Here is a 21,940-nt window from a genome sequence, read left to right as displayed (position 1 = left end):
CCCCTAAGTAGCTCTTATCCCCGCCCCCAGGCCCGGTTGTGCCGGAAGTCGCTTCTACTTCCGCCGGTTCCGGCTCCTCCTTACGTTTCCCGGCTGCCCGGCAGCTGCCGTGGCTCCAGGATGATGGAGACGGAGCGACTCGGTGAGGGGGAGGGGGTGGAAAGACAGAGGAGACAGAGAATCACCCTTAACCCCTGACCTGTGACCTTTCCTCCGTAGTGCTACCTCCCCCAGATCCCCTGGACCTGCCCCTTCGGGCCGTAGAGCTGGGATGCACGGGGCGCTGGGAGCTGCTGAATGTGCCTGGGGCTCCAGAGAGCACCGTGAGTGCCGTTTCACCCTAACCTTGACCCTGTTGAGCTTAAAACCTCCTTGATCCTCCTCCCAGTAGGGTCTGAGCTGACTCGGCTGTCCTGTCTCTGGACACTTGTCATCCGAGCCTAGACTAGTGCTGGACAGACTCCAACCAGTGGACCTGCAGTGGGTCAGAACCCATAAGAAGACAGAGCAGGGAGCCCCGGGGAAACCTGAGTTCTGAGAACTGCTCTTTCAAACTGCTGTTTTCTCCCGGGAGTCCTGTTCTGTCTCCAAGCACTAGGGCACTTAGTGACTGAGATGCTAGCCTTTGAACACCTGGCTCTTCATCCTTAGGCCTGGGACCCCCTTTTCCTAAAACTAGAGATTCTCAAATATCAGTGTGCCTCATGATTAGTGGAAATCCCATGGACAGAGGAGCCTGGCGGGCCACAATCCATGGGGTTGAACACAGCTGTGTGTGCACACACACACACAATTGGTGGGGGAGCTTTTCAAAAATACTAGTTCTTAGGTCCATAGATTCAGAAATCCAAAATCTGTATTATTAATCAGAATCCTAGGTAATTCAGTTGCAGACCGTTTGTTCTGTAAAACAGAACAGCCTTTGGAAAATAGTGCTTCAGCCTGATTGTCCTAGTCTTGGACGTCTCCCATATCTGATCTAAATACAAGTTGCGTCACCTTCTCTTTTGTGTCTTACTCTCTTCCCTTACCTCGTGCTTTTGTTCCAGCTTCCCCACGGCCTCCCTCCCTGTGCCCCAGATCTGCAGCAGGAAGCAGAGCGGTTGTTTCTGTCATCTCCAGCCTGGCTGCCTCTGCATGGTGTGGAGCACTCAGCCCGGTGAGGGGTCTAGAAGGGCCTGGGCTTGGCAAGTGGGTCCCTGAAGGAAGCTGGGACAGAGGAGAAAGAAGACCTGAACATTACTTTGCTTCTGTCCAGGAAATGGCAGAGAAAGATGGATCCTTGGTCTCTCCTGGCCACACTGGGGGCCCCAGTCCCCTCCGACCTACAGGCCCAAAGACACCCAACCACAGGCCAGATACTAGGCTACAAGGAGGTAAGTGGTCGTGGGCCACCAGAAGCAGAGTTGGGAGAAGGTGGGGTCAGAGGGAAGCTCAGCCTCACTGGCGCTCTATTCTCTTGCCTCAGGTCCTGCTAGAAAATACAAACCTGTCATCCACAACCTCCTTGTCTCTTCGCCGGCCACCAGCGCCCATCTCCCAGTCCCTGTGGGGGAATCCAACACAGTACCCTTTCTGGCCAGGTGATGCTTGTGGAAATGGGATGGTAGGGGAGGGAGCCCTTAGTCTCCACCCCTCTCGTGTCACTCCCACCCCATGAATCCTATTTGTCCAACCTCTCCCCAGGTGGAATGGATGAGCCCACTATAACAGATCTGAGCACCCGAGAGGAGGCTGAGGAGGAGATAGACTTTGAGAAAGGTGAGGTGGTGCCAGGAGGGACCGTGGGAGGTAGGGCTCTGAGCCTGGGGCCTGAGGAAGAGGGGCCAAGTCCTGTCACTGGGTCCTTGCTAGCTCTTCCGTTTCCTTGAGCAAATTAGGAAAGGGTACCTCTTCCATAACAACCTTTACTGTCATCTGTTGGAAGACTGTCACAAAAAACTACAACTACAGCGTGTATGCTGTGAACAATATCCTGCAGGTTAATGTAACATATGACTTGGTACAGCAGTGTGCGAGAGCCCTGATTCTCTCTGTCCCCGTCCTCCAGACCTCCTTACTGTTCCACCTGGCTTCAAGAAAGGCGTGGACTTTGCACCAAAGGGTGAGTTTTAGTTTTGAGATGGGGCCATAGGGGAAACAGTACCCTTCTTCTTCAGAATACAGGTGGATAACGACCAGGTCTCCATTTTTGCCTTGCTCCTAGATCACCCAGCTCCAGCTACTGGGTTGCTCAGCCTCAGCCGTCTGCTGGAGCCCTTGGATTTGGGTGGGGGCGATGAGGATGAGAGTGAGGCAGTGGGACAGCCTGGCGGTCCCAGACAGGATACTGTTTCAGCCTCTCCTGGCAGCGTTCCTCTGGCCCGAGCAAGCAGCTTGGAGGACCTAGTGTTGGAGGTTGGTGGTTCTGGGCGGTTGAGCCAGGAAAGAAGGGCCTTGTCCCAGACAGGGTGGGCTGGCCTGGTTAGTTCCCTGGGGAAGACTGGAGCATCTTCTGGGAGGAGTGGTAACAGAGAGCTTTCTCTCTGTATGTTTATCAGCCCTACACCCCTCTCCTTCTCCAGGAAGCGTCCACAGCTGTAGCCCCCCCAGAACCTCCCAAGCCCCCACCTCAGGAGCAGTGGGCCATTCCTGTGGATGTAACCTCCCCTGTTGGTGATTTCTACCGCCTCATTCCCCAGCCAGCCTTCCAGGTAGCGTGGCCCAGGCCTCAGGTGCTCCCCCACCTCCTCCAGCCCACGCCCTTGTCTCCTCTCCCCACCGGAGGCCAGGTGCCTTCAGTGAACGGAGGTCTTGGCCTTCTTCCCCTGCCCTGGAGGCCCCATGAGGTGGAGACAGGAAGACCCCTGTCCCTTCTGCACCCCCATCTGTTTCTCTCTCCCACAGTGGGCGTTTGAGCCAGATGTATTTCAGAAACAGGCCATCCTGCACTTGGAGCGGCACGACTCAGTCTTTGTCGCAGCTCACACATCCGCGGGGAAGACGGTTGTGGCTGAATACGCCATCGCGCTTGCCCAGAAACACATGACGCGGTATAGGCCCCTCCCCAGCCTCCCCTTCACCAGCCCTGTTCTCTCCTGCATCCTTTCTGAGTCTCTTCTCTTCTCCACCTCCCTACCTCATCCTTTAGATGAGAGGCTCGGGGGAGAAACTGAGGCAGGGTTTCAGAGGGAAACAAGAAGATGTGGGGAGAGAAAAACGAGTGGCATTACTTGGGGAAGGGATTGGGGGACAGGATTTTTCCAGAGTAATTCCATGAAGGGGAACATGAGGGAAGTTTGGGTGAAGAAGGCGGGTGGGGGGGCGCCTGATCTCTGCGGTGTGCCTCTGGGAAGGGTCAGGGTGGGAGAGGAGGTGCTGACAAGGAGCCTATGTGGAGGGCCTGGCTGACTTCATGCCCTCCTCCCAGCACCATCTATACTTCGCCCATCAAGGCTCTGAGCAACCAGAAGTTCCGGGACTTCCGAAACACATTTGGGGACGTGGGGCTGCTCACCGGGGACGTGCAGCTGCACCCAGAAGCCTCTTGCCTCATTATGACAACGGAGATCCTTCGGTGAGAGGCAGGCACTCAGCATGGGGTGGGTTTTTGGTCAGGAAGGTGAGGCCGCTTTGGAGAGCACTCTGGCTGAGGTGAGGGTGCAGGTAGGAGCTGCTGGGGAGTCAGCCTGGGGCCTTTCTCCTCCAGCTCCATGCTGTACAGTGGCTCGGACGTCATCCGGGACCTGGAGTGGGTCATCTTTGATGAGGTTCACTATATCAATGATGCTGAGGTAAGGGGACGGTCCCCAGGTCCTGGCAGTATCTCCTGTGGGGTAGGTTCAGCAGCTCCGCTGTTCCACACACCCCGGGAACTTCACTGCCTTCTTTGTCCCTCCTTATGGAGCCTTGTGCCACTTCCCTGGGCAGAAGGCAGCCCCCTCCAAGCTGCTGGTGACTTGTCCTCCCTCCCCATGTGCAGCGCGGGGTTGTGTGGGAGGAGGTACTCATCATGCTGCCTGACCACGTGTCCATCATCCTCCTGAGTGCTACTGTCCCCAACGCCCTTGAGTTTGCTGACTGGATCGGGTAAGGCACATGTTCCGGGGTGCTTGAGTGAAGGGGGCCGTAGCATTCCTCAGACTGTCCCAGCGAGGGAGTGGTCAGGCCTTGGGGGTGGGGAGGAGAAAGGGGTGCAGCTGGGGAACATGTCCAGCCTGGGAGGTTGTGGGATCCCACCTGGGCTGAGATCACTTTGCATGTTGAGAGACGGGGTGATGGGGACAGCCTTCCAGTCCGGCTCCCAGAAAACCAGGGTGAGGCCAGGGCGGGGAAGATGGCAGGCATGTGGGTTCCTTCCTGCGCTCCCAGCCCTGATCTTCTGTCATCCCCCCCACCCCCTGCTCAGGCGGCTGAAGCGTCGCCAGATCTATGTGATCAGCACCGTCGCTCGCCCAGTGCCCCTGGAGCACTATCTCTTCACGGGGAACAGCCCCAAGACCCAGGGGGAGCTCTTCCTGTTGCTGGACTCCCGTGGCGCCTTCCACACAAAGGGGTAAGCCTGGGATATGGGGAGAGTCAGGGCTGGGCCCAACTGGGGTTGACTGATGGTCACTCTTCCCTGCCCCAGGTACTATGCGGCTGTGGAGGCCAAGAAGGAGCGGATGAGCAAACATGCCCAGACCTTTGGGGCCAAGCAGCCCACGCATCAGGGGGGGCCTGCCCAGGTGAGAACTGGCCGGCTTTGTACCTGCCACTCCTTCTTTCTCCTGAGTCCTTTCTTCCCTCGTCCTCCCAGGGTTTGGAATGGAGCTTTGAGCACTGCCCTATTTGACTCTGCTTCACATGTCCCCACTTTGGCCCCCATTGGTTCAGGGAGTCCATCTCCACTCCCTTCCGCAGGACCGTGGTGTGTACCTGTCCCTCCTGGCCTCCCTCCGCACCCGTGCGCAGCTGCCGGTGGTGGTGTTCACCTTCTCCCGGGGCCGCTGTGATGAGCAGGCTTCGGGCCTCACCTCCCTGGACCTGACGACGAGTTCGGAGAAGAGTGAGATTCACCTCTTCCTGCAGCGCTGCCTCGCCCGTCTCCGCGGCTCTGACCGCCAGCTGCCCCAGGTGGGGAGGGGGACTCAGGATGGTGGGGATCGGGTGTTCACCGCCCCATCCCTGACCCTGGGCCTCGGCCCCCACAGGTTCTGCACATGTCGGAGCTCCTGCACCGCGGCCTGGGTGTGCACCACAGCGGCATCCTGCCCATCCTCAAGGAGATTGTGGAGATGCTCTTCAGCCGCGGCCTGGTCAAGGTGCTCGTGCTGGTGGGAGAGGGACTCCCCAAAGCATTCGTCACCTGCTTGGGTGGGGGTGGGCAGGACAGTGCAGCGGCTGAGAACTTGGGCTCTGGATCCAGGCTGCCTGGGTGGGAATCCCAGGTCCACTGTTAACTCGCTGTGTTACCCTGGGCAAATTACTTAATTTCCCTGAACTGTAAGTTTCACATTTTGAAATGGAGGTACATAAAGTATGAACAGGGGCTTCCCCAGTGGCTCAGTGGTAAAGAATCCATGTGCAATGCAGGAGCCACAAGAGACATGGGTTTGATCCCTGGGTTGGGAAGATACCCTGGAGGGGGACATGGCAACCCACTTCAGTATTCTTATTTGGAGAATCCCATGAACTGAGGAACCTGGTGGGCTATAGTCGGACACGACTGAAGTGACTTAGCACACACACACAGAAGGTATGAAGAGGCAGTATTCAAAAGAGAAAACTAAAAAGCTAGTAAACTTATGGAGGTCATTAGTCATCAGAGAAATGCAAACTGAAATACAAGATAGGACTTGATAGGACTTTACAGTAATTAAAACTGGTAAAATTTAGGAAAGTAGGCAATGCCAAGTGTTGCCCGAGATGTAGGAGATTACAGGGTTACAGGAACCCTTGTACAGGTGTGACCAGTCTGGTGTGCCTGGTGCTCTTGAGGCAAAGACAAGTCTATGTCTACTCTTTGTCCCTAAATTCCGCTCAAGTGCAAATCACAATGAATTCTCACCCTGGTCAATGAGGGAACACGTCTGCTCTTCCTCTGTGGGCTGTTGTCTTGTGGCAGGGTGTTGGTGGTACCAGGGGCCCTTTCACTGGGAGAGCAGGTAAGGCAGGTGTATGCCATGCACCCCACAAGGTGTCCTGTGGCAGGTTGCAAGCAACGGATTAGATATAATCACAGGAACACGGATGGATGTTGAAAATACTACATGTAAGAAAAGAAAACAGAAGGAGATACGTGTCACCTTTCCTGCAAAATGTATTACACACTCACACATTTTATAAAACACATTCACGTGAAAAGATACTCATTAAAGAGTGACAGAGGCGAGACAGGAGTGGGTTGTGGGGGTGAAAGGAAAGAAATAGGTAGCTAAATAAATAAAACAACAGTACCTACTCTGTAGATCTGCCTTGAGAGTCAGATGAGATCTCATGAGTTAACCGTCTGGGACTATGCCTAGTGCCTTAGCCTTGGCTACAAAGTGAGGTGGGCTTGGCCAGGGCTGGGCCACAGCTGTGTTTAGCCCCTTAGCTGATCCTCTCTTCCCCTCTCCACCCCAGGTCTTGTTTGCCACAGAGACCTTCGCCATGGGTGTAAACATGCCGGCCCGGACAGTGGTATTTGACTCCATGCGCAAGCACGATGGCTCCACCTTCCGGGACCTACTTCCTGGGGAGTATGTGCAGATGGCGGGCCGGGCTGGCCGGAGGGGCCTGGACCCCACGGGCACGGTCATCCTGCTCTGCAAGGGCCGCGTGCCCGAGATGGCAGACCTGCACCGCATGATGATGGTGAGCCAGGGCACCTCGAGGCCAGCTCTGGGCACCTGCTGCATCCTCTGTGCCCACCCTCCTCCCCTCTCCCCTCTCTCTCCTTTCCTTTGGTCTGGGAGAAGCCAGGGGAGGTGCGAGCCAATCCGAGGATGAGGCTGGATCTCATCTTTAGTCTTTTTTCACTGTGGATATGGAGCTAGGTGGGACCTTGGAGAGTCTGTTTATTTAGTCTTGCTCCCTTGTTTTGCAGAGGTGAGCAGGCAGTTTGTCTAGGGCCCTGAGGTTCCGGGGCTGGGACTACAGCTGCTTGGAGTAGAGCAGCCGAGCAGCGGGTCTCCCCCCCCAACCCCCGAGCCTCACTGGCATCTCTGGCCTGGCCCAGGGGAAGCCGTCCCAGCTGCAGTCCCAGTTCCGCCTCACGTACACCATGATCCTCAACCTGCTGCGGGTGGATGCTCTCAGGGTGGAGGACATGATGAAAAGGAGCTTCTCAGAGTTTCCATCCCGCAAGGACAGCAAGGTGAGGAGGTGGGTGTGTCCAGGTTGCCCTGTAGGATATGGGACAAGGGAAGCCAGGCTAGGACGAGGTGGGCCTCTGGAAGCCAATGGGCGAAAGTGGAGAGAGCTGGCCTGGGTTCACACCCACCCTGGCTTCTCCCAGGCCCACGAACAGGCTCTGGCTGAACTGACCAAGAAGTTGGGGGCTTTGGAAGAGCCCGAGGTGACTGGCCAGCTTGTCGACCTGCCTGAGTATTACAGCTGGGGGGAGGAACTGACTGAGACCCGGAGCCAGATCCAGGTGAGCGCCTGTGAGTGTTGGGGGCCGGGTGATGGACGGGGAGGAAGAGACTGGGATGTTCTGGGTACACCTGAACCTCGTCCCAGTATCTCTGTGACACTTCTTATCCCCTTCTCATCCCTGTTCTTCAGCACCGCATCATAGAGTCTGTGAATGGGCTGAAATCTCTCTCAGCGGGAAGGGTGGTGGTTGTGAAGAATCAGGAGCATCACAACGCACTGGGTGTGATCCTTCAGGTGAGGGCGATGGGAATCTGGACTCCAAGGCCAGAGGGAGCAGCCAGCCCCATCTCCATCTTCCCCACTTGGCGAGGGCACTCGGCAGTGCCCTCATTTTTCCCTCGAGCCCTCCTTTCCTTCCCATCCCTACCACTTCATGCTCGTCTCCTCATCCTCCCCCCAAGCCCTGCCCCTGTCTGCTCCGACTGCTTGACGTGGTTACCAGTCTACATGGCCGTCCCATGCTCCCGGCCTGAAGTGGGGGATCTGGTCTCCTCTTGGACGTCCACTCCTCACCCTGCCCTGGCCTGGCCTCCCCACCTCCCCTAGGTCTCTTCAGACTCTACCAGCAGGGTGTTCACAGCCCTGGTCTTGTGTGACAAGCCCGTGTCTGAGGACCCGCGGGAGAGGGGGCCAGCCTCCCCAGACGTGCCCTACCCAGACGACCTCGTGGGATTCAAGCTGTTCCTGCCTGAAGGTGAGAGTGGACGGATGCCCGGGCTCTTGCCAACAGCTCAGCTGAGGGGCCCGGTCTGACCCTGCTCTCCCCTCTTCTCAGGGCCCTGTGACCACACTGTGGCCAAGCTCCAGCCAGGAGACGTGGCTGCCATCACCACCAAGGTGCTCCGGTTGAACGGGGACAAGATCTTGGAGGACTTCAGCAAGCGGCAGCAACCAAAATTCAAGTCAGAGATGCTGGGGAGGGACCATGTGGGGTTGGTGGGAGCTATGGTCAGGGAGGCTTCCCCAGCCCGAGAGGGGCTCTGCAGGAAGAGAAGCCTCTGCCCCAGGTCTAAGACCAGCTCCATCCTCAGGAAGGATCCGCCCTCTGCGGCCGTGACCACTGCTGTCCAGGAACTGCTACGACTGGCTCAGGCGCACCCCACAGGACCCCCCACCCTCGACCCTGTCAATGACCTGCAGCTCAAGGATGTGTCTGTGGTCGAAGGGGGGCTCCGGGCCCGGAAGCTGGAGGAGCTGATCCGGGGGGCTCAGTGCGTGCACAGTCCCCGTTTCCCTGCCCAGGTGGGTCCCTCGATGTGAGCTCCCCCGCTGGGAGGGACGGCTTTCCCTCTCATCCGCTGCAGACTGGCCGTTCCGTCCCAGCCCTGGTCCTCAGCTCCCCTGCTGAGGTCAGGGAGGAGGCTCACAAGCCCCTGCCCTTGCCTCCTCGCAGTACCTGAAGCTGCGGGAGCGAATGCAGATCCAGAAGGAGATGGAGCGGCTGCGCTTCCTGCTGTCAGACCAGTCGCTGCTGCTGCTCCCTGAGTACCACCAGCGAGTAGAGGTGGGGGGCGGGACTGGGCTGCAGGTCTGGCGGGGAAGCCGTCTGCCGGCTCCCAACCCCGCTATCCTTGCAGGTGCTCCGAACCCTGGGGTACGTGGACGAGGCGGGCACCGTGAAGCTGGCTGGGCGGGTGGCTTGCGCCATGAGCAGCCACGAGCTGCTCCTCACCGAGCTGATGTTTGACAACGCACTGAGCGCCCTGCGGCCTGAGGAGATCGCTGCCCTGCTCTCTGGCCTGGTCTGCCAGAGCCCCGGGGACCCTGGTGATCAGCTCCCCAGCACCCTGAAACAGGTATGGGGATGACAGCCAGGACCCCTCCCTTCCTCGGCCGTGGCATTCCCAGTCTGTCCCCACGTGTTCCCCAGGTGCCCTCTGAGCGTCCCTAAGAGCTGGAATGGTTTCTTCTTTCATCCCGGCCTCCTTCCTGGAGCAGGAAGGCAGGGCTTAGAGCCTCTCCTCTCCGTCTGCAGGGGGTGGAGCGGGTCCGGACTGTGGCCAAGCGGATTGGTGAGGTCCAGGCGGCCTGTGGCTTGAACCAGACCGTGGAGGAATTTGTCGGGGAGCTGAATTTCGGGCTGGTTGAGGTTGTGTACGAGTGGGCCCGGGGCATGGTGAGTAGCTGGGGTTTGGGGCCTTTGTGGACAGCCAGCTAGGGAGAGGCTGTCCCGGCCCACTGTATTCAGTCCCCACCCTGCTTCTCCCACAGCCCTTCTCTGAGTTGGCAGGGCTCTCAGGGACACCTGAGGGCCTGGTGGTCCGCTGCATCCAACGCCTGGCCGAGATGTGTCGCTCACTTCGGGGGGCGGCCCGCCTGGTGGGCGAACCTGTGCTAGGTGCCAAGATGGAGACAGCAGCCACCCTGTTACGGAGGGACATTGTCTTTGCTGCCAGCCTTTACACCCAGTGACCGGCCCCTGGCTACAATGTAACAATAAAACTGCAAACCCTCTGTGGGAACCTGAGGTGTTGGGCAGGGATGACTCCGCTCAAAAGACACAGCAGGGAGAGCCACTTGGAAATACACCTTTATCTGTGCACACAGAAATAGGACCAGCCCCTGTGAAGCATCAGTCCTTGGGCGAGGGTGTCTTGGGGGGTGACGGGAGGTCCTGGGTCACAGCTTCCACGTACCATGGAGGCAGGAAGGCGTGGGGTGCATCTCGGTGTTCAGACACTGTGACAGGGCCACCGGGCTCCCAGGAGAAGAGGTAGACGAGCCTGGGGGTGCAGATAGAGTCCTGAATTGAGGGCTGGAGGCTGAGCTTCTGGGCCCCAGAGGGGAGGGGCAGAGCTGAATGCCTCACCTGGGGTCATCATGAACCACTGTGTTCTGGGCAAAACTAAGGAAGGCGGCACAGAAGTTCATGCACACGGAGGGATTCCAGCCGTCACGGTCATTCTGGAGAAAGCCCAGGAAGAGGCAGAAGACCGGTGGTGAGGGTAGAAGAAGGGGAAGGTGGGCTGCAGGTCCCTGGGCAATGGACCTGTGGTGTTGGCGCAGGGGGATGCAGGTGGGAACTCATTGCCTTACCCTGACGTATTCAAACATCTCCATGGTAGGAAAGGTCTTCAGGGAACAGACAAAACCCTCCGGGTTACGGAAGCCAGCAACAACATTTGGGACGCCTGGCAGGAACGACTGGGCCCACCATTTCAGGAGCTTGTGTCTGTCAGGAAAGGCAAGGGGGTCAGTGGGACCCCTCCTCCACCCTCCAACCTCCTCCTTCCCCAAATCTCTTTCCAAGCTTTTCATCCAAGGCTCTCATCCTGTCCACCCCTGTCTTGAACCTGTAGAAGCTCTTCCATTGGCCAGGGCTGTGCATCTCCTTGGAGGTCTTGAGCTCCACATAGCAGGTGGGGGGCTGTGTGGATGGGGCCTGGGGGTCTGTGCAGTCCACCTCCCCGGAGAAGAGAAGAGGGTGGTTTCCCAGGCGGCTGCGTAGCACAGAGCAGAAGGCCACGTTGGTGTTAACCTCCCCAGAGGGATCTGGGGAGACTCCGGGTTTATCTGCACAAGGAGAGAAACAGCAGCAAGAGCTGGGGTCTCTCAATCTCTGGGGATAGGGGAGGGGGCCCCAGAATCAGGGCAACTCTCACCTGCACACATGTACTGCTCAAATTTGTACCCCATGTACATAAGCTCCCGGAGAAGCGGTGGCCGAGTAAGCCTCTGAACCCGAGCAGTCGGCGTCTCTACCTCACTCAAGTAGAGCGTCCCCTGGAACCGGGAGGCTGCCAGCTGCCAGCCTTCCTGCCGCTCATATGGTGTCGTCAGCAGTTTTGTCAGGTGCCCCCGCCACGTCACTATGGCCCCTGCCAGCCAGCCTGGACCCCTGAGAAGGAGGAGTTAGGGGCTGAAGATCTGACACCTGCATTAGTGCAGATGGCTTCCCTAAAGCATAGGGTAAGATAAGGACTCACTCCAGCTTTGGCTCTCCCAATTTTAGAGGGTGAGTGCAGGCCTCTAGGGCTACTGTGTGCCATGCTTTGCTCACCCCTCTAGCTGGCCTCGGTGCGCCAGGAGCCAGCGTAGCAGGTGGTCCAACCTCTCCTGGACCTCTTCGTCCCGGGGCTGGTATCGATCAGGGTATCCGTCTCTGAGGTCAAAGTTGGGGCTTTGACCATTGGTGGGAGGTGGGCTGTAGTACCGCAAAGCGCGAGCGTCTCCATGGTACTGGCGCTGTGCATCCAGGGAGAAGCAGCCCAATTCGGAAGGGCGCCGGTAGAAAGGAAAGGGCCCAGAGTAGAGAGCGGGGTCTGTGGGCAGGGAGGGTGCTGGGCGGGGGAGCTTGTTCCGAGGCTCAGCGACCTCTATCTTTCCAGCTTCTCTCTTGGTCCCTCTGGACTCCATGAGGTCCTGAGAGGGGACAAGGAAGTTCCCCCTTTAAAAAGAAGGGCTGGAAAAGAGGGACTTCGAGTCAGGACTAAGCGAGTCTGGCCTTGAAACATGCAAGCCCCGTGTCCTCAAACTGAACCCCACCAGGTGCGCATGCCACCTTTTCCCTTGACCTATATACTCCCAACCCCAGTAGCTCCAAACCCAGAGAGGTTAGGAAGGATGCTTGGGCTCAGGGCAAGGATCTGGTTACCTCAAATCCTGCCAACCTCGACTTCTACCTTCTCAGGGCTATGACGTCATGGCAGGTACATCATATGTCAAAGAGATGTGAGGGCAGTTTTCTCCGCTCTCGATGACGCAATCACTCAGCGACAGAGGCGGCCTATCCTCGAGGTGGCGGGAGGGGGCTGTGCGCTTTACGCCCGGAGGGAGATCCCAGCGTGGCCACCCGCGCCCCTCCGCAGCGCCCAGGCCTTCCCCGGACGTGAGAGCTCTCAGAGGAAGCCAATCAGCAGCGGACGTGGGGTCTCGGCCAATGAGGATGGCGCTAGTGTTGGCATTGGCACCGCCCCTCCCAGCAAGGGGCGGAGGGATGACAAGTCAACGCTTGTCTCGTCAGCACTTCAGCTACGAATGATCAGGCTGATTGGTTTCCGAGAGGGACGCCCAGGGAGCCCGTACGTCACTGCCCTGTGCCGGAAGACTGTTTTCGTGGTCCCGTCCCTCAACAGCTTTCTACCTCTTCCCCGCCGCCCAAAGATCCCGGGATATGAGCCGGAAGAGGCATCGCCTGGTCCCGGAGACCTTTGGGTTGAAGAGGCGGCGGGAACTAGGGGATGTAGAGGCAGATCCTTTGCGGGGCGAGTCAGGTAACCATGGCAACCCCGGGGCGAGGTTAAAGACCCCAGCTGGCAGCAGCCTCGCCTCTGGTAACCCTGTATGTTGAGACAACAGCGCCCCAGTGTGGTACCCCCGCTCCCCCCGCCTCAGCTCACGTCGCAGTGACTCGGTCTCTTCGCCCAGGATCTGCGCGCGCGGCAGTCGCAGAGATAGTGCGGCTGTTCCCGCGAGTCCTGTTTGAGGATGCGCTACCCCCCATCGCGCTGAGGAGCCAGGTGTACAGCCTCGTCCCGGACCGAACCGTGGCTGACCGGCAGCTGGTGAGGAGCGTCAGAGCGACCAACGGGAAGGCGCTTTCGTGCCTCGCGGGCACTTCCGAGGTTCTCCCCATAACTCACTCGGTCCACCAGCTGTTCAGCCATTCAGCAAGCGCTAGGTCTTTCCTGGCCGGGCATTGTGCCAGGCACTGCGGTGCCGAGGAGAATGCTACAGACCCTCAGGGAATAGCATGCCAAATGATGAAGGTGGAAGAGCGAAGCTTTTGGGGAAACTGAGTCACCGGGCGTGGTTCGAGATGGGAATGCAAGCAGACGTCAGATTAGGGCAGGCCTTGTACACCAGCGTCGTTTCCATTTTACAGAGAAGGCAATGAGCTGGTAGAGAATGTTAAAACAAGAGAGGGAGTGGTGTGTTGCACGGATTGGAGGCAGTGTCATGAGTTGGGGAGATCAACTAGGAAGATGCTGCCCCTGAGAACTGGTGAAGGCCTAAATTAGGGCAGTGTAGTAAGGAGAGAGAGGATGGGTGAGGGATGTGGAGCGGGAAAGAGGAAGGACTTCAGGATAGCTCTCGGATTTTCTGGACGCCTGAGTGGTTGATGGAGTGAATAGAGTAGGAGAACATTGAATGGTTGGGGGCAGATGATGTGTTTATTTTGTACAAGTTGAGTTGGAGGTGTTTGTGGAGCATCCGGAGGCAAATGTGCAGCAGACAGTTGGATGAGGGTTTGGAGAAAATTCTGGGCCACTGATACAGCACTGGAAGCCATCGAGATGTGAGTAGTGGTTCAGTCTGTGGATGTGGGTGAAATTGGTAGTAAGAGGGAGGAGAGGAGTGGTTTTTAACCTTTTTACAAACTTTAGAAGATAATGAAAGCCATGGCTCTCCAGAAAAAAATGCATATATGCCACTGCCTCTGTGTGTGTGTGTGTGTGTGTGTGTATAAAGTGTATGTACAATTTGAGGAGGAAGGGGGTTGTTTCACAGATCCTCTGAGGCCAAAGGTTAAGGACCCCAGATTTGCAGTGACAGATAATAGAGCCAAATCCCCAGTGCTAGGAGATACCAACATTTAAGGCCGTGTTTCTCAAAGTATGTCCTGAGTTCTACTAGATTACCTGGACTGCTTCTTCAAAACTACAGGTTCCTGGGAATCTCTCAGTGAGAATGAATTAAGATTTCTTGGAGTAGGAACTGAAAATCTACATTTTAAAGCTACTTCCTCAAGTGATTCATAATGTGTGCTAAAATTTGAAGTCCAAGGACTTCCTGGGAGTCCAGTGGTTAAGACATTTCCATTGCTGTGGTGGGGAGTACAGGTTAAATCCCTGGTCGGGCAAGTAAGATCCTGCTTAACTCAAGGTGTGGCCAAAAAAAAAAAAAAAATTGAGATCCACTGATATGGTGGGGATGGGGGAGGAGAAGGAGGAGCCTGTGAAAAAGTTGTTAAAAAGAATTGATAGAGTTGGGAGGAACCCAGGAAGGAGTATATTGAGAAAGTAGCAATTTTCAAGAGGGTGGAGTAGTTGGCAGTATTAGAACGTATGATTCAAGACAGTGGTCTGTGATGTGGTCAAGTAAAATAATAGCCAATTGGATTTCGAAGTTGGCAACCTGTTAGGAAGAAAAAAGGGAAGAAAAGGAAGATGGAGACTAGCTCAAGTCTCTTAAGGAAGCAAGTCAGAACCACTCCTTATAGAGTATTTGTTGTTTTTAACCTACTGGTGTTAGCCTAAATTTTAGAAAAACTTTAAAAATTGCACAAAAGAAAATATAAGCACATGTAATTTAAAGAATGTTTATAAAGCAAAGACCCACTTAACCATCACCCAAGTCAGACTGCAGAACACAGCCAACAGCCCACATACAGCCAAAATGCCTTATGTCCCTAGGAAGCAACATACCTGACTGGTTTGATAATTGTTCCCTTAATTTCTTTCATACCATCTATGTGTTTATCCATAAACAACATGGATTAGTTACCTACTTTTCAATTTGATATAAATGAAATCATACCATATGTATTTACTTACATCTTGTTTCATTAGATGATTATTTTTGAGATTCATGAGGGCTTCCCAGGTGGCCCAGTGGTAAGGAATCTCCTGCCTATGCAGGACACCCAAGAGACGCAGATTGGATCCCTGGATTGGGAAGATCCCCTGGAGTAGGAAATGGCAACCCACTCCAGTATTCTTGCCTGGAAAATTCCATGGTCAGAGGAGCCTCGTGGGTTACAGTCCACGGGGTTCTGAAGAGTTGGACATGACTGAGTGACTGAGAATGTGCACGCACACACAGGCACACACACGGTTTAAAATTCATTTTCATAGATTTCTATTTTGTGAATATATCCCACTTTGTCCAGTCTAGTGGAAGAAATTGTATTGTTTTAAGAATTTATCAATTTCATCTAAAATTTCACATTTATTGACAAAGTTTGTGATCTCACTTTATTTTCTGTAGAATCTATAGTGATGATCCTTTTTTTTTTGTTGTTGTTCCTTATATTGGTTATCTGTGGTTTTTCTAGGTTCCTCTTTCCCCCTTTCTGTCTTGGTCAGTCTCACCAAGGTTTATCAATTTTAGTAGTCTTTCAAAGAATTAACATTTAGCTCTGTTGCTCTTTTTTGCATGCATGTTTTCCATTTCATTCATGTTTCCTCTCTACTGTTATGCTTATTTTCCTTTTTTTCCTCCATTGATTTTCTTTCTTTCTTTTTTTTTTTTCATTTATTTTCCTCCATTGATTTTCATCTTCTATTCTTTTCTAATAGATGCAAGTCAGGCTGTAGTCTGCCCCTATGTACATCATCTGTCAAGTTTGGGTATATATTTCCATTATCATTTATTTCAAAATATCTTCTAGTTTCCTTTGTGATTTTTTCCCTTTGACTTACTCTTACTGTGTTGATTAGAAATGTATGTCTACTTCCTAAACATTTTCTAGTTACCTTGTTAATGATTTCTGGCATAAATGATACTATTGTGACCAGAGATCATGCACAATATGATTTCAGTCATTTGGAAGCTTATTGAGACATGTTTTGTGCTATATAGTCAGTTTTATGAAATATTCTATGTATGTATATTTGAAAAAAATATGTATTATTCAGTTACTAATTTCTTAGTATCTAAAGTTATTATTGAAATCTTTTATTTCCTCACTGATTTGCTATTTTGTCTGTTCTATGAGTTTATGTGACTTGGATTAATGTACTTTTGTGATTGTGGCTGTTATTTGCTCTTCAGATACTTCCCACACCTTATTATCTCTTTTCTTTTCTTCTGGGACTCCAATTAAACACATATTGGGCCTTCTGTTTGAATCCTTTAAGTCTCTTAGCCTCTTGTCTTCATTTTTAATCTTTTTGATTGTCTTTATTATGTTCTGGTTAGTTTTTTTTTTTTTAATCTGTCTTGTAGATTAGTAGCTTTTTATTTAGTTGTGCCTTAACCTACTGACTCCCGGAGTTTACTCAAACTCATGTCCATTGAGTCGGTGATGCCATCCAACCATCTCATCCTCTGTCATCCCCTTCTCCTTCTGCCCTCAATCTTTCCCAGCATCAGGGTCTTTTCAAATGAGTCAGCTCTTCGCATCAGGTGGCTAGAGTATTGCAGTTTCAGCTTCAACATCAATCCTTCCAATGAACACCCAGGACTGATCTCCTTTAGAATGGACTGGTTGGATCTCCTTGTAGTCCAAGGGATTCTCAAGAGTCTGCTCCAACACCACAGTTCAAAAGCATCAATTCTTCAGGCTCAGCTTTCTTTACAGTCCATCTCTCACATCTGTACATGACTACTGGAAAAACCATAGCCTTGACTAGACGAAACTTTGTTGGCAACGTAATGTCTCTGCTTTTTAATATGCTGTCTAGGTTGGTCATAACTTTCCTTCCAAGGAGTGAGCGTCTTTTAATTTCATGGCTGCAGTCACCATCTGCAGTGGTTTTGGAGCCAAAAAAAATAAAGTCTGCCACTGTTGCCACTGTTTCTCCATCTATTTGCCATGAAGTGATGGGACCAGATGCCATGATCTTAGTTTTCTGAATGTTGAGCTTTAAGCTAACTTTTTGACTCTCCTCTTTCACTTTTCATCAAGAGTCTCTTTAGTTCTTCTTCACTTTCTGCCATAAGGGTGGTGTCATCTGCATATCTGAGGTTATTGATATTTCTCCTGGCAATCTTGATTCCATCTTGTGCTTCATTGGTGATGGACAGGGAGGCCTGGTGTGCTGCAGTCCATGGGGTCTCAAAGAGTCGGACACAACTGAGCGACTGAACTGAATCTACTGAATCCATCCGTTGATTTCTTAACTGCACCTGCTTTATTTTTAAGTTCTGGAATTTCTATTACATGAATGTCTTTCAAATCCATTATGTCAGTTTTCATAATTTCCTGCTGAAATTTTCCATTCTAGCTTTTATTTATTTCAGCATTATAAGCATACTTAAAAAAATAGTCTATTTTTGATAAGTTTACTGTAACATATCCTTTTAGGTTTGTTTCTATTGTCTGTTTCTTTTGAATTTTGTTTTCCTGTATTAGTCTGATAATTCCTTATTATCTTATGAGCGCTTTAATTGCTTAAACAACTTTTAAAATAACATTTTATGCAGCATTTTACCTAATTTTCAGTGAGTGAGTTGGTCTTGCTATATTCCTGGAAACAGAAGTTCTGGTTTATTTTTATTTGTTTGAAACATTTTATCCCATATTCCTCCCCACCCCAAATCTCAACTGTTAATTCCTTGAGGGCAGAGCCCATTAATCACTGCCTTATCTTAGTGTCTGCCTATGATTGGTCTTAGAAAATATGTCATGATTTTTTTAATGTATTTTTTAAAAATACATTTAAAAATATTTATTATTTATTTGGCTATCTTGAGTCTTAGTTGCAGCATGCGGGATCCTTAACTTGCTGTATGCAAACTCTTAGTTGTGGCATGTGGGATCTAGGTCTCCAATCAGGGACTGAACCAGGGTCCCTTGCACTGGGAGCATGGAGTCTTAGCCACTGGACCACCAGGGAAGCCCCCTGTGTTGACTGTGTAACAGATGACTCATGAGGTGGGTGGGTGAAAGACTAATTGGAAAAGACTATTTGGCGATCCACCTAATTCTCTCCCCGTAGTTTTTCCTTTACTTAAAGAACTCCCCAAAACTTGGACACAGAATGTCCCTGCCCAATGTGTCCAGTGTATAGCAGAGCATCTTCTCCTGACACCCTCTTTTCATTCTCATGTCTATGGAGGCAGAAGGCACTGCAAGAACAGGGGGAGATCAGGATTGTCCAGCTAGGCTTCGACTTGGACGCCCAAGGAATCATGTTCACCGAGGACTACAGGACCAGAGTGAGTGTGACTGTGTGTGGGTCATGGGGGCCAGGGCAGGGGTGCAGGAAGATTAGGGAGTGGGAATAAAAAGAAAAGAGACAAACCCCCCACCTCACATCTCACAGACAGGGCACAGGGCAATATCTGATAAAATATTAATATGAGGGAGAGAAAGAAGAGGAGGAAAAGTTTGAGAGGTAGAAGGACCTGAGCAGCAGGCAAAACATAGGAAGAGAAATGTCATCCTGGGGACAGAGGTTGGTGGAGGTGGGGCCAGACCACTTCTCTCATCTCTGGTTCCAGGTCCTCAAGGCTTGTGATGGCCGCCCATATGCTGCTGCAGTACAGAAGTTTCTGGCTTCCGTGCTTCCAGCCTGTGGTGACCTTAGCTTCCAGCAAGACCAAATGACACAGACCTTTGGCTTCAGGGACCCAGAGATCACGTGAGACCTGGGGGAACCAACAGAATCAGGCATCTGACCCCTCCCCCCCTCCCTCCCTTCCTCCAGTCCCATCGGCCTTGTCCTCTTTCTTTTGGGGAACTTGTTAAAAAGGCAGAATCTTTTTTTTTTTTTTTTTTAATTTAATAAAATGACCTAAGTTTGTGCTTCTTCCCCAGGAGGAGAGGCCTGTCTTTATCTGAGGCCTTGGAAACAGCCCTGGACTAAAATTCAGGAGATATGGGTGGCTAATCAAATATAGAGGCCTGGCAGGAGCCATAAATGCCTGGTGGGAATCAGCATTCACATTCAAAAGAACAACAGCTAGGCAAGGGCTAAAGTGAAGTATCATTTCAGGAGGGTGGGTCTGACTCAGGATCCCTACTTTGTAACCCGTGATATACCTGAACATATTGGATAAACTTCGGTAAGATTTGGGAAGAGCTGTGGTGAGGTATGGGACTTCCTTGGTGGCTCAGAGGTTAAAGCATCTGCCTGCAATGCTGGAGACCCGGGTTCGTTCCCTGGGTCGGGAAGATCCCCTGGAGAAGGAAATGGCAACCCCCTCCAGTATTCTTGCCTGGAGAATCCCATGGGGGGAGGAGCCTGGTAGGCTATGCTTCCCTGGTGGCTCAGTGGTAAAGAATTGCCTGCCAATGCAGGAGATGCAGGTTCAGTCCCTGGGTTGGGAAGATCCCCTGGAGAAGGAAATGGCAACCCACTCTAGGATTCTTGCCTGGAGAATCCCATGGACAGAGGAGCCTGGCTGGCTGCAGTCTGTGAGGTCGCCATGGAGTTGGACATGGCTTAGCAACTAAACAACAAACAACAGTGGTGAGGTATGTGTAGGTAACGGCAGGAGCTCCGGAGAAAGGCCTCTGTGTCTCCCCTGGTGGTGGGACTGACAGTGGTCAAGGGGGCTTCAGAGAGGAGGAGCAGTTTTAGTGAACATGCAGTAATAACAGTCATGCCTGACTCTTTGCGACCCCGTGGACTGTAGCTTGCCAGGCTGCTCCAGCCATGGAATTTTCTAGGCAAGAATAAGCCATTCCCTTCTCCAAGGGATCTTCCCGACCCAAGAACGGAACCTGAGTCTCCTGCATTGCAGGCAGATTGTTTACCATCTGAGCCACTAGGTAACAGGAAAAGAGAGGGTGGACGGAGGGCAGTCAGGTGTGAGAATGGCAAGCAAGGTCATGGGGCACGGAATAGCATGGTCTGAGCAGAGAGCTGCCCCAGACTGGACTCCTGTGGTCCAGTCCCTTGGCCTAGGTGCCCAGGCCTCTGGAGAGTTAGTGTCCAACGTTAGTGGGCAGGGAGGGGAAAGAGTTCTTAGTTCATCTCCACTCTCTTAGGCAGCTGGTCAAAGCCGGGGTTCTCACTGTCCGAGATGCTGGAAGTTGGTGGCTAGCGGTGCCTGGAGCTGGGAGGTTCATCAAATATTTTGTTAAAGGTACACACTCTGCAGCTCAGGCCCGCAGCCCCTCAAGAACACTTTTTGGTGCCTCCTTGGGCCTCTAGACCTTACTCACCTTTCCCCTCTCCCGTGTCACCTCTCCCCCAGGGCGCCAGACTGTCCTCAGCATGGTCCGGAAGGCCAAGTACCGGGAACTACTCCTTTCAGAGCTCCTGGGCCGGCGGGCACCTGCCTCGGTGCGACTCGGCCTCGCCTACCACGTGCACGACCTCATTGGGGCCCAGCTGGTGGACTGGTGAGTCTTGCGCCCCAGCCTCTGGAAGATGACAGAGCAATGACCTCAGGTTGGATTTCCTCCCTCCTTGTGCTTCCTTCATAAGCAAAGCCCAGCCCCTCTCCTGTCTTCTGGAACCTGGGAACATATCCACCCAAGTTCTGAGTTCTCTGGAACTCAGGAACCTGGCTCCAGCCTTGTCTTTCTCTTGCACAGTGTCTCCACCACTTCTGGAACCCTCCTCCGCCTGCCAGAGACCTGAAGACTCTGCTCGTCATTGCACACCTCCCCAGGGTGGGGATTGAGGGGCCCAGGAGGGCTGCCCACCCTGGATGAGGCAGGGTCACCTTGGGAAGGCTTGGGAGCCAGGAAGAGTGCTGGGCTTGCTGCTGTGCTGAGGGTCAGATGTGACTGCCGCTGTTTACCTGGGCTGTGTCCCAGGGGAGGGGTTTGGGCAGTGCTTCTCTGCCCTTTCACGGAAGAGGAGCCAGAAACCTTGCCAACGCCATGGCTGCTATCTTTCATGCTGCAAGGTTCTGCCACTATTCTGTTTGGGGTAGGAAGGAGGGGTCATTGGGTAAGCTGTCAAAGTTGGACAGTTTTTCTTCCTACATGTTGGGTTGAAACTGCCAAATAAAGTACTTCTGATGTTTTGTGGATGTCTTTTGTTTCATGAGACAAGTGAGTTTGGGCACCTCGTTTAGGGGCAGAGGTAAAGCCAAAGTGGGGCCAGAGCTTTACCTTGTTGATCAGAGAGGAACAAGGGATACTGAGGTCAGTTTCCCCTGACGGATGGTGAGAACGTGTCTGATTGCCTAAATGACAGAATTTTTGTTGGAGCCTGCAAAAAGCTAGTGTAGTTCAGTTTTTGTGGGAGTTAGTGTAAGAGGTTTTCCAGGTGGCTCAGTGGTAAAGAATCCGCCTGCCAGTTCAGGAGACTGGGTCAGGAAGCTCCCCTGCAGGAGGAAATGGCAACCCACTCCAGTATTCTTGCTGGGGAAATCCCATGGACAGAGGAGCCTGGTGGGCTGTAGTCCCTGGCGTCACAAAGAGTTGGACATGACTGAAGCAACCGAGCATGCATGAACACATAGTAAGAGACAGGTTTCTCAGTATTTTGTTTTGTGAGACTAACAAAGGAGCCATGTGTTGGAACCATTTGCTGAGCCATGTGGGGCCCTCCTGTGCCGATGTGTGTGTGTAAATGCTATGTGCACAGGCACCCAGACACACCCAATAGCAGTGGTGCCCAGGGCATTGGAATGAGAGGGGTTAATAGGGAAGGACTCAGTCTCTCCAGGCCATGATTTCCTCAAGACACCCAGGTGTCCGGGTTGCCCCCTCTGAATACTGGGCCTAGGGCCAGTTGCAGTTCTTGCTTGTCACGTGGTTTCCCGGCTTATC

General features: G+C 53.1%; 3 protein-coding genes across 8 annotated transcripts; 2 read left to right on the top strand and 1 right to left on the bottom strand.

Moving 5' to 3' along the window:
• The first annotated feature begins 21 nt into the window (after positions 1 to 21).
• Positions 22 to 10,066, top strand: LOC133059632 (superkiller complex protein 2). Its single transcript, XM_061147025.1, has 28 exons — positions 22 to 142; positions 220 to 323; positions 1,050 to 1,159; positions 1,259 to 1,376; positions 1,469 to 1,583; positions 1,687 to 1,761; positions 2,051 to 2,104; positions 2,207 to 2,397; positions 2,565 to 2,693; positions 2,887 to 3,032; positions 3,410 to 3,556; positions 3,689 to 3,773; positions 3,962 to 4,068; positions 4,388 to 4,534; positions 4,610 to 4,706; positions 4,882 to 5,094; positions 5,172 to 5,282; positions 6,586 to 6,816; positions 7,181 to 7,318; positions 7,460 to 7,597; positions 7,729 to 7,833; positions 8,146 to 8,293; positions 8,375 to 8,501; positions 8,631 to 8,841; positions 8,993 to 9,103; positions 9,177 to 9,395; positions 9,575 to 9,715; positions 9,811 to 10,066. The coding sequence occupies exons 1-28, from the start codon at positions 121 to 123 to the stop codon at positions 10,009 to 10,011; spliced, it is 3,741 nt and encodes a 1,246-aa protein (XP_061003008.1). The 5' UTR covers positions 22 to 120; the 3' UTR covers positions 10,012 to 10,066.
• Positions 10,067 to 10,111: 45 nt separating this feature from the next.
• DXO (decapping exoribonuclease) lies at positions 10,112 to 12,451 on the bottom strand. Of its 4 annotated transcripts, none has more exons than XM_061147032.1 (7): positions 12,194 to 12,451; positions 11,600 to 11,961; positions 11,202 to 11,437; positions 10,893 to 11,112; positions 10,636 to 10,771; positions 10,409 to 10,503; positions 10,112 to 10,322 (listed from the first exon to the last, which is right to left on the bottom strand). In XM_061147032.1, the coding sequence occupies exons 2-7, from the start codon at positions 11,953 to 11,955 to the stop codon at positions 10,172 to 10,174; spliced, it is 1,194 nt and encodes a 397-aa protein (XP_061003015.1). In that variant the 5' UTR covers positions 11,956 to 11,961; positions 12,194 to 12,451; the 3' UTR covers positions 10,112 to 10,171. The 4 variants fall into 4 exon arrangements, with proteins under 4 accessions (XP_061003015.1, XP_061003016.1, XP_061003017.1 ...); XM_061147033.1 differs by having other exon boundaries at positions 11,600 to 12,001; positions 12,222 to 12,451; XM_061147034.1 differs by having other exon boundaries at positions 12,222 to 12,451.
• A 166-nt stretch (positions 12,452 to 12,617) lies between these two features.
• STK19 (serine/threonine kinase 19) lies at positions 12,618 to 21,189 on the top strand. Of its 3 annotated transcripts, none has more exons than XM_061147036.1 (7): positions 12,619 to 12,812; positions 12,934 to 13,103; positions 18,328 to 18,423; positions 18,709 to 18,848; positions 20,201 to 20,298; positions 20,410 to 20,557; positions 20,753 to 21,189. In XM_061147036.1, the coding sequence occupies exons 1-7, from the start codon at positions 12,713 to 12,715 to the stop codon at positions 20,796 to 20,798; spliced, it is 798 nt and encodes a 265-aa protein (XP_061003019.1). In that variant the 5' UTR covers positions 12,619 to 12,712; the 3' UTR covers positions 20,799 to 21,189. The 3 variants fall into 3 exon arrangements, with proteins under 3 accessions (XP_061003021.1, XP_061003019.1, XP_061003022.1); XM_061147039.1 differs by having other exon boundaries at positions 12,621 to 12,812; positions 12,967 to 13,103; XM_061147038.1 differs by lacking the exon at positions 20,201 to 20,298 and having other exon boundaries at positions 12,618 to 12,812.
• The last annotated feature ends 751 nt before the right edge of the window (positions 21,190 to 21,940 follow it).

This window comes from Dama dama, chromosome 7 (genome assembly GCF_033118175.1).
Source record: "Dama dama isolate Ldn47 chromosome 7, ASM3311817v1, whole genome shotgun sequence".
NCBI classification, from domain to species: domain Eukaryota; kingdom Metazoa; phylum Chordata; class Mammalia; order Artiodactyla; family Cervidae; genus Dama; species Dama dama.
The sequence above is the reverse complement of the archived record's forward strand: the minus strand, read 5'-3'. Positions and strand labels throughout refer to the sequence as shown.

Excerpts from the sequence above, each read along its gene's own strand:
- LOC133059632 (XM_061147025.1), top strand. The coding sequence starts at position 121 with ATGATGGAGACGGAGCGACTCG. Across the intron at positions 1,584-1,686 it reads ACAGTACCCTTTCTGGCCAG|GTGGAATGGATGAGCCCACT; the intron begins GTGATGCTTGTG and ends ACCTCTCCCCAG. Across the intron at positions 7,319-7,459 it reads CATCCCGCAAGGACAGCAAG|GCCCACGAACAGGCTCTGGC; the intron begins GTGAGGAGGTGG and ends GGCTTCTCCCAG.
- DXO (XM_061147032.1), bottom strand. The coding sequence starts at position 11,955 with ATGGAGTCCAGAGGGACCAAGAGAGAAGCTGGAAAGATAGAGGTCGCT. Across the intron at positions 10,772-10,892 it reads CAATGGAAGAGCTTCTACAG|ACACAAGCTCCTGAAATGGT; the intron begins GTTCAAGACAGG and ends CTTTCCTGACAG. Across the intron at positions 10,323-10,408 it reads GTGGTTCATGATGACCCCAG|GCTCGTCTACCTCTTCTCCT; the intron begins GTGAGGCATTCA and ends CTGCACCCCCAG.
- STK19 (XM_061147036.1), top strand. The coding sequence starts at position 12,713 with ATGAGCCGGAAGAGGCATCGCCTGGTCCCGGAGACCTTTGGGTTGAAG. Across the intron at positions 12,813-12,933 it reads TCCTTTGCGGGGCGAGTCAG|CTCACGTCGCAGTGACTCGG; the intron begins GTAACCATGGCA and ends CCCCCGCCTCAG. Across the intron at positions 13,104-18,327 it reads CCGTGGCTGACCGGCAGCTG|AAGGCACTGCAAGAACAGGG; the intron begins GTGAGGAGCGTC and ends CTATGGAGGCAG.